This window comes from Solea senegalensis, linkage group LG5 (genome assembly GCF_019176455.1).
Source record: "Solea senegalensis isolate Sse05_10M linkage group LG5, IFAPA_SoseM_1, whole genome shotgun sequence".
Lineage (NCBI taxonomy): Eukaryota > Metazoa > Chordata > Actinopteri > Pleuronectiformes > Soleidae > Solea > Solea senegalensis.
In genome coordinates this window covers 14669917-14679701 of record NC_058025.1, presented here as the reverse complement: position 1 = coordinate 14679701, position 9785 = coordinate 14669917, and the positions used below count along the sequence as shown (strand labels likewise).

General features: G+C 43.5%; 1 protein-coding gene across 5 annotated transcripts in view; it reads right to left on the bottom strand.

The window, feature by feature from the left end:
* Window positions 1–62: 62 nt before the first annotated feature.
* LOC122769179 (rho guanine nucleotide exchange factor 28-like) overlaps window positions 63–9785 on the bottom strand; it is a 37432-nt gene continuing 27709 nt past the window's right edge. For all 5 annotated transcript variants that reach the window (XM_044025509.1, XM_044025510.1, XM_044025511.1 and 2 more), the window contains 20 exons: window positions 9690–9747; window positions 8993–9125; window positions 8753–8880; window positions 8464–8604; window positions 7723–7973; window positions 7527–7652; window positions 7319–7436; window positions 6710–6964; window positions 6545–6621; window positions 6281–6459; window positions 6105–6202; window positions 5712–5903; window positions 5087–5215; window positions 4170–4303; window positions 3230–3277; window positions 2992–3096; window positions 2669–2833; window positions 2322–2573; window positions 1894–2248; window positions 63–1091 (listed from right to left, as the gene is read on the bottom strand). In XM_044025509.1, coding sequence (XP_043881444.1) covers window positions 901–1091; window positions 1894–2248; window positions 2322–2573; window positions 2669–2833; window positions 2992–3096; window positions 3230–3277; window positions 4170–4303; window positions 5087–5215; window positions 5712–5903; window positions 6105–6202; window positions 6281–6459; window positions 6545–6621; window positions 6710–6964; window positions 7319–7436; window positions 7527–7652; window positions 7723–7973; window positions 8464–8604; window positions 8753–8880; window positions 8993–9125; window positions 9690–9747 — 3135 coding nt within the window. In that variant the 3' untranslated portion in view covers window positions 63–900. The remainder of the gene's footprint in view (window positions 1092–1893; window positions 2249–2321; window positions 2574–2668; window positions 2834–2991; window positions 3097–3229; window positions 3278–4169; window positions 4304–5086; window positions 5216–5711; window positions 5904–6104; window positions 6203–6280; window positions 6460–6544; window positions 6622–6709; window positions 6965–7318; window positions 7437–7526; window positions 7653–7722; window positions 7974–8463; window positions 8605–8752; window positions 8881–8992; window positions 9126–9689; window positions 9748–9785) is intronic.

Below are 9785 nucleotides of genomic sequence, written 5' to 3'. Positions count from 1 at the left end.
AATTACAGCGGAAAGTATTACGTAATAACCCACCCCACACACACACACACACACAAAAACACTAACGTTTGCCACCACAGTTTTATATACAGCACAATACGAATGTGGAGCGTCATACTTTTGATTACAAAGATTACAAGAGCACACATATCAAACACAATATTATTAATCTTGATAGTGTATGAAGTCATTTACATACAATAAATTATCAGGAAAAGCAGGTGAACAGAGAAAAACAAAATACAGCCGTTGTTTACAGAAAACAATTAGAGCATATCAGATAGCAGAAGATTTTTGGCACTTGTGTGAAAAAAGAAAAGGAAGTTGTGCATAGGTAGCTTGTCCATAACACTATACATATATTTATTATTTATACAATGATGTCATGTATATCATTTATATCTTCCAGATGCTCACAACCGCTAATAAATATCGCTGAACATGACGTAGGAACAATAATAGCACTCTCTGTTGGCTTCTTCTCAAACATTTTCCATTTTCGTATAAGTGCTTAGGGGGGGGAAATAATAATCCAGATTTCCTGACACTTTAGCTCCCAGTGTTTGTAGAACAAAAGGTTCCTCTCCTCTTGAAAGAAGTCAAATTAAAAACACAGCAAATACAAATAGAAATGCTCGTTTGCAAAAAGGCACAATGGTTTGATCACAAAGAGAATGATTAAGGGCTAATTAAGGCACATCAAATAGGACTTCCTCCTTACATTTGTTCCCTTGTGTGATTACACAGATCCATCACATTTAGATGGATACAAACGCACAAACACATACATATAAGCAACAGATATATGTATATATATATATACACACACATATATATATTAATGTTGGTCCAGTTATATACGTCAGGCAGCTTGTGTTGTTTGTTCCTCTCACATGATTCTCAGAGATACACAACATTCTCCTCGCCTCCCTCCTCCCCGTTCTGTCCTTCAAGCGAGAGGTAAGCCTGCGGGTGAAGGAGTGGGGTGAGAGAGGGTGAGGTGGAGGAGTAGTCCTCGCAAAGTCCATGACCTGTGACCTCAAACCTCCAAGGACTTAGGGATCGCTTGTCCGATGGTGGAGTGAAACCCGCTGGAAGAAGAAGACGTCATGAGCGATTTGCAGATGCAGTATGTAACATCATTCATGTCTTAATCCTTTTTACTGCCAGTTAATGAACAGATCGTAAAGTGACTTAAAAAATGAGACCATCCGCAACGTCCTCTGTTGGCTTCAATGGCCTATAGACTGACATACAGTAGAAAAATTTGAATGGGATCATATTTTCAGTGACGTTATGCACCCATGTGCCTCAGGAGTTGTTGTTGTAGTTTGTGTCGATTATTTTATTATTTAAATAATAATATTTAAAACATACACGTTACATAAATTCTGCAAACGAACAACGAGGAAATGCAACAATTATGTAAAACCGAAATGCTATAATAGTGTTTTTATTTACAGTGTATATATATATATACGAATGAAAATGAACTATACCGCCCAACAAATAACACACAACGACCAGCTATTTGTCTCCAGACTTCTCACGCACAGGTTTCTGCAACGCTGTCAATCAACAACTGGTTCCGCCTTTAAAACCGTTCCTCCAATCATCATGCAGAAGCCCAGCAGCCATCCCAGAGAAGCTGAGCTTCCATGGATGTGACGTTTTTGCCGCATTTGTCCAATCGTCGCCGAGCTCACCGGAGTGAAAAAAAAACCTATCCTGTGCCGTCTCATAGAGAACAGTTTAAACTCAGCGTCATGAGGCTGCAGTTCAGTTAAGTTTAACCCACTTAATGTGTTCTGTTAGGATGTAAGGCATCAGATTAGTATCACTGTAAGGTTTCTTACAAACTTGTATGATTTCATGTACAGTAAATAGTCTTACTCATATTTGTCCGCTGTGGTTGTGCCATGACTCTGCTGTTGAACGGGTGGACAGAGTCATTCAGAGGCTGAGGGCAGCTGTGGCTGTTGCCGAATTTCGGGTACGTCAGACAGTCAGGGGGCTGTTTGCTGTGGGCCTGACTCAACAGGGTGTTGAGGCTGTTGTAGAGGCTGGCGCTGATTTCCAGGTTGGCGGCGTAGCTGGAGCTGTGCACGGAGTCGTCGCGGTTCTTTCTCAGACACTGGTGTTGGTTGTTGTTGACGGGCTGGTGTTGCTGCAGCGAGGTGAGCAGGGCCGCTTCACTGTACACTGACGAACAACCGTCCAGACTGCCTGAGCGGCTGTGGCCGGACACCTGGGACATTGGAAATCAGAAATCAGTGTTTTGTTTTCACCTATCCTGCCTGTTCTCCTAATCCCTCTCATACCTTGAAACCATCCAGTGGTATTGCAACAGGCAAGCTGCTCTGGCGGTTGTGTCTCCAGCTCTGGAGAAGCCTCTGCTGTGCTTCAATCCTCTCCTTCTCCCTCTCCACACTCCTCTGGCCCTCCCTCAGTCTGTCCAGATTCTGCTTATACTCCAACAGTTGGGCCTCCAGCTCCTCGCGCTCGCAGCGCAGGCGCTCGGCCTCAAGGAGGCACTGCTGCTCTCGCCGCTCCAGTACGCTCTCCTGCTCACTCTGTGACCAAACAGGACACAAGCACATCAGAAAACAGCAGCATTTACAAGTTTAAAAGCTTTAAACCAGTGCTCCACTGAACGTGAGAGGCTCACCTGCTGTTTCTCTTTGACCAGACACTCTTTGTCCCAGCGCTGCTGCTCTTGTTTCAGCTTCATACTGAGTTTCTGCACCTCATGCACTTCTTCTTTCTTCCTGTCTGTGCCCTTTTTTTCAGCTTCCTCCTTCCTCCTATCAAGGCTCCTCTGCTTCTCTTGCTCCTGGGTTATAAACAGAAAATGGATTTATCTTTTCTGACTTTATACAACAATTAAAAAAAAGGCAGAATTACAGTCCAAGTTCCCTTAGACTACACCCTGGTAGCCTATACAGTATGTGGTAAAAAACATTTTTATCATGCAAATAATGTGGCTGGTACCAGGCTGTTTTGGAGGGTAGTGAGAGTTCGTAGATGTGGTCTTTCTCCGTCCTGCAGAAGGAGTTTATGGACTTCGTACCAGCTGTCCTGGAGGGTTACAGCAGCCTGCAACAAGGAAACACCTGCTCAATCGTCTCGTCTCAGGTGAACAATGCCATCATCCATCAAGTCTTTTCAACTCACTCAGGTAGTCACACATCAAAACAACTCCTTTTCTTTGTCATGTTTGTTTTCTTACCTGAAGACTATAGAGAAGCTGAGTCAGGCTCTGGACGCTCTCTGCCACCTACAGAACAAAGGGCGTATGAGTTCCCGTCAAACAGTTAAAGCTGCCGTGATCCGTCATTTTTCCACTTTAAACAGATATCTGCAACATTTTTAGCCATTGTCGAGTTAATTCCCACAATGCGGATTAAGCCTTCCAGCTGCACATGACTTTCTCTGCATTTCTTATCCTTTACCTTTACTTATACGTAGCGTGATGTTATACCAGTGCGATGACAGTGAACAACAACATCAAAAGTGACAACAACAACAAGAATGGAGGACATCCAGCACCGTACTATCAAATGGAACAGTTGGGGCCGGTTATTTTGGTACAATTCCCAATGGAAACGCGAAACAAAAACGTACCGTACTGAACGTACGCGTCTGTGGTGACACTGGAGTGGAGTGAGACAGTGGCAAACTTTAGGTTAAGGACTTGCCCCCAGTTCTCTGAACAACTGAATGAATTCAGAAAACCCAATGTTGGAGCGTAGTGACACTCGCAGTGTTCTGGCGACAGAAGTTACACAATGGCACAATTAACCCTTAGAGTTTTAGTAGTGATATAACGGAGCAATAATTGTGCAGAAGTCACAAAATAGACCGTTTTTCTTTTCTTTTGGTTCATAAAAACGAGCCAAGTGAACTTTGAACGGTGACGTATTTTCCAAATTTCACAAATTCAATCTGCTTTTAAACATTTTGAGTACTTTTTTTTCATCAGATTGCCTAGGTTGTGCTGAAAAAAGGAACATAAGAAACTCTATATTGCACATTCTCATACTTTCTGTATACACTGTACGTTTTGACATAGTAATGGAAAAAAAGCAGCCAAAATGCTCTGTGTCCTAAGGGTTAAATACAAGTATCCATTCACAGATGTTGCTAATGAGGAACTACAGTAGTCGAACCTTTAACAGCGTCCCTTTGGTGTCTCCTCTTCTCAGCTCAATAGCGGATCCCCACAACACGCTGTCCAGCCCCGTCAACTCTGTGTCTGATCCAAGAGAGGTGGAGCTCACACTGTGCGTGCTGAGATAATCTGCTGTAGACACAAGGCATACTGAGTGAACATGGTGAATGGCACTGCCTTTAGATTATACTATGTAGTTCATGCACACATCAGTAAAGGCCACGCACTATGTGAGCTGCAATATCCACTTAGGAGCAAACATTGACAATGACAGATGACAATCAATGACAGAACTAGGGCTGAATTATTAATAGTTTTCATCCATCCATCCATCTTCTACAACTTTATCCTCCACATGAGGCTCGCGGGGGGGAACTGTGCCAATCTCAGCTGACATAGGGCGATAGGTGGAGTCACACCCTGGACAGTTCGCCAGTCCATCACATAGGCCACATAGAGACAAACAAGAATTTAGAGTGTCCAATTTGCCTAATCCCCAAATCTGCATATCTTTGGACTGTGGGAGGAAACCCCCACACACACACGGGGAGAACATGTAAATTCCATGCAGAAAGGCATTCAAATATTTATTTTTTTTATCAAAATCGCAATATGGCCTGCTGCCATTTTCGAAACGCAGGAGGCGCAATATTTCTCAAAGCCAAAATGTGCGTCACATGACTATTTTAGATTAAATATTGTCCCATATTCAACAGACTGAAGAAAACAACATTGATTCTCACAGATTTGCACAAATATCACACAGTAAAAAAAACATGTTAGTCAAATGAAAATGAGAACAATGATGCAAACATTTCCATTCCCTCTGACATCGCGAAATCACATCGCTATTTCAGTCAAAAATCCCATTAAGTCATATTCAGAACTACAGCATACAGTATATCTGTGGCTCACGTTCAGAGGGAGACTCCTGGATGCTGCTGCCATGACTGTTGTAGCTGCAGCACTCGTGTCCTCGCACAGGAGACTCCTGACTCTGTGCGGCACTAGCAGAAGCCTGAAGGATGGTGATCAGGTTCTCTGCTGCAAAAGTCAAAATATAATATATATATATATATATGGTATATATAAGTCAAAATGCAATATGGCAACAACAATAATGCAACACGTCTTTGAATTTAGTTGTTTCCTTCAATACTGTGTGTGCAGACTGAAGGTTTCATATTGATATCAACAGAGAAACTGAAGTCATTTTAAAATAAAACAAAGGGTCAGTATCTGTATCTTACATTGCAGCATTGATGAGCTTAATGAATAATGTTGTTTTTCCAAACTCAACTAAAGTGAAAGTGAATTAATTCTCTAATTCGATTAGGTTGCTTCGTTTGGTGTCCAAGGAGGCCATATCCACTTTATATGTAATGTCAACACAACATGACCTGTGGATTACAAAATAGTATCAGTGTAGGTGAACCATGGTTGAATATTAGGGGTTTACAATAGTGTTATTATTTAACCAAAATTAGTGGGGGGAAGAAACTCAGAGAGCGACACTGTATCCACACAGCAGAACCCTCACCTTCTCTGAGCGCAGCTGTGAGAAGTGAGGACGCCTGCTGTGGCGTCTCGCTGTCCGTGTCTGGCTGCACCAGCAGGTGGCGGTGTGGCACAGGCTCTGGTGAGTGGAGGGTTAACTCTGTGAGCTCGGCATACAAATGAAGCTTCTCCTCCAGGCTGCTGCAAATATGCTGATCCTGACCCAGCAGTGTCTCTACACAAAACATACAGTGGAGTTTCGGCGATGATGGATTAAGTCATGAAATCTGTCATGTTGATACACACAGGTAATGGTTACAATTGCTCTATGTACAATAAAATGTCATCACAGATTAAGGAAACCATTGATTGTTTCAAGTGATTTTACAGTCCATTATTATTATTGTGTTATTGTGTATTGTATCATTTTATTTACCCTGGAACTTGGTGATCTTCTGAACCTTGGCCTCTGCAGCTCGCTTAACTTCCTCTGACTCAACACTTCGTTCCTCCTCCTCCTCTTCCTCGGGACAACTGTAAACCAGTGGGTCAGATAATCAGTAACGCACACATATTCATACACACTACACTGACCCACACACACACACACACCTCTCCACAGCTTGACGTATGTGTTTCATCCATGCATTCCTCTCCTCCTTGGTGGTCGTGTGAACTTCATACATCTCTGGTCCCACTGAGGAGGCGGAGATAAGGAACATCCCTCTCTCCTCATTGGCGACTTCTCTCACAATGAGCTTCTGCAAGGGGATTACAGGAGGCTTCTGGTCCTGAAAATGTGGATAAAGCAAATTAAAGGGATGGAGAGAGTAAGAGAGCAAGCGTGTCTCTGATTTGAAAGGATTACGAGCTTACAACAGCAGCAAATACGAAGCGCTGGTCTTTCTCTTGTAGGAAAACGAGTGCGTCTGTGAGCAGGAGTGCCAGAGTATCTGAAAACAGGAGTGGAAATACATGTGCACTGGTCATCTCGAAACAGAAAAAAAAAACTCTTACCGGTATTGATGACATCATACATACCTTTTAGACGTCCTGTGGCAGTCTTCCAGTAGACCAGACCTTTATACTGCAGGTCCCTGTGTGAGCTGTGCAAGTTCTGTTTCCGGAAGACCTTGCCATTCTTCAGCTTGGCAAAGCTCTTGTTCTCCAGCCGGGCCAGCACTTCCTGCAGCTCCTGACACCTCACATACTTACTCACACTCAGGTCCACTGCAGCAATTACGTCACGGATCTGGGACAAGGCACTTGACAAGTCAGAGTGCTCTTGACTTCCCTCTGTCAAGGGAAAAAGTGAACAAGGAAAAAAAACAACTGTTCAGCAAGGCTGCAAAGAAAGTGAAGATAAAAAAGTTGAGGATTTTTCACACAATTACAATACATACTAACCATGTGGCATCCTCATACTATGAATTAAAACCTCTATAAACGTTTTAATTTCTGTAACTTTTAACATTTTGAAATGTCATTCTCTCTTGTGTGTGTATCACTATAGGTTTCCCCTGTAGTTAACACAGTTGCAGTAATAGTAAGAGTGGTAGTAGAGGTAGAAGTAATAGCAGTGTTATGCTATGTATGAGTAAATAATCAGGATATTGATTGACAGTTTTAGGACACATAGACCTGACCTACCCTGAGTGTAATGTAATATCCTCTCCAGCAGCACTGGATACTTGGTGATGCGCTGAGTCACCAGCAGAATAAATTCTGGCACCCCTCGCCGTCGGACCAGAGAGTTGTTGCTTTGTTGCTGTGAAAAGCAAAAATAACACTCAGTCAAGACATTTTACTGTAAAAGCCTGTTTTGTTTTGTTTTTTTAATAGTTTCCAAGTAACTTACTCTGACAAAGTTTTGCAGTTTCTTGTTCTGCTGCTGCAGCTCTTTGAAGACGTTGACAGCCTCAGTGTGGTGACTGCAGAACTCGCCGTAAACCTCCTTCATCTTCTCAGCATTTTCATCTGAGAACTGAGAGAGCACGCTGAGTACGCGCGTACTGTGTCTATGCGTTTACGCGCACGAATGAGTGTTCGCCAACCTGTTGGAGCAGGATATCGCCGATGTGAACGATGAGATAATCTTGGGGGCGGTCGGGTTGGCTTGCGGCCTGCCGGCGTTCCTGCAGCGCTCCGAAGAGGTTCCTGTGGAAGAGCAGCAAGGGATCCAAGCATGGGAAGATCCGGGCCACGCAGTCCATGTCCAGCTGTAGCTCCTCCAGCATCCCTCTCCTGAACACCTCTGACATGACCGTCAGGGTTTGGATGTGGTGCAGTTCTGTTTGCATCAATTCTGCAGGACACCAGTGAAAAGTTATTATAGTGGCGTCTTGTGAAAATGTTACCAGGTGCAGATGATTTGTTTATTTATAGAACCCACAGTACAACTAGCCTATTTTTATTAACTATCAGCACTTAACATAATTTCATACAAACAAACACATGGAGAGAGTGGCCGTTAACCTTTTAAAAACATGCCTCAATAAGGATATTCTGTATGTATCATGAATATTATCAGGCTTTCCATTGTTTTCACTGAAAATAAGTTCCAAATAGGGTCTGTTTTAGCCTTTCTGCATGGAGTTTACATGTTCTCCCTGTGTCTGCATGGGTTTTCTCTGGGTTCTCCAGTTTGGAGCTTAGGCAAAGTGGACAGTCCAAATTGAGTGTGAGAATGAATGGGTGTTCTGTGACGGACTGGGCTGCTGTCGCCGGACGTAGCAAAGTTTCTTTGGGTAAAGCACGTTTAGTTGTTGAAGGAAAGACGAGAGAAAGAATCTCACCATAGATGACATCCTGTCGTTTGACGGTGTGCCTGTCGTGTTGTCTACAGAACTCTGGACTTACAGCCAGACTCCATGACTCCGCATCGAGTCCCAGCAGGTCTGCTGACAAGTCGCTCATCAGAGGAGCATCTACAGCATCTGTGAGAACAACAATAAAAAAAGGGATGAGCCGATATGATACTATGAAGAGAAGTGATACTGAGACCTTGAATCACAGTCCTCTCTACATTAACTCTCAATGTAGTGACGGAGGCATGTGACTCCTTTAATTCTCTTTCACACTCACCCTGCGTAGGGATTGGCGCGTCAGTGGCGGGGGGAGTCGTCGTGACTGGTGTCCCCTCATCAGACAAACTGTTAGAGCAAAGCGAGGCCGCGCACTCTCCGTCCATCCCCGCTGAGTCACTCAGACGCCTGTGGCCACACAAATCACAAAGTTGATTGTTTTTATTTATTCCTTTTATTTAATCATAGGCTGAAGTTGTCACGTTTCAAAATGTCACACATGGAAGTATTGTTTGGATACCTGCTGTCGATGGAGATGGAAAGGCTCTTTGTGAGGGGAGCGACATTGTCTCTTTTCTCTCTGGTCATCGCTGGCAGTGAAGAGGTTGAAGAGGAGGAGACGAGGAAGGCTGGAGAGCTGTCCTTCATCAAGTCTGAATAGGAAATCAGGAGCAGCAGCGAGGTTCAGCAACACTTTGGACGCATTCCACTTCAACAAAATAAAAACTTCAAAAGTCTGTTTTGTGTTTTGCTGTTTTGTCTGCAGTCCCTGAATGCAGCAGCAACTGGCTTATACAACTCCAGGCTATTGATATATATGATGTGATGATAAATACAGTTTGATATAAAGATTGGATTTGACCTTTATCAGACACCAAAACAGTGAAGCCAGAGCTTCACATTGAGAAATAACACGATTCTGCCGATGACATAGTATCTCATCCCGATTACTAATACACAAACACACGTGTAAACACAATCCTGGACAGATCCCCTACAGAGAAAGATTAAAATTTAACTTGTTCTGAACCTCGGAAAAAAAACAAAAGGGAGGAGGGGAATGAGAGTGGAGGGTGAGGAGAAATGGTTTACTTAATACATGACATGTAAAACGAGGGAGGACAGGTGAAAACCACATGAATCAAAGACCAGAGGAGGGGAGGACACGGCAGAGGTGAGGGGGGGGGAAGGGAGACACGTTGTAATTTCTCACTCACTCTGTGGGAGAGACATGGTCTTGCTTTTCACCAGAAGTGCATTCCTCTCCTGCGGCTTCTGGGGAACGACATAATCATATTAGCGACAGCAGATGG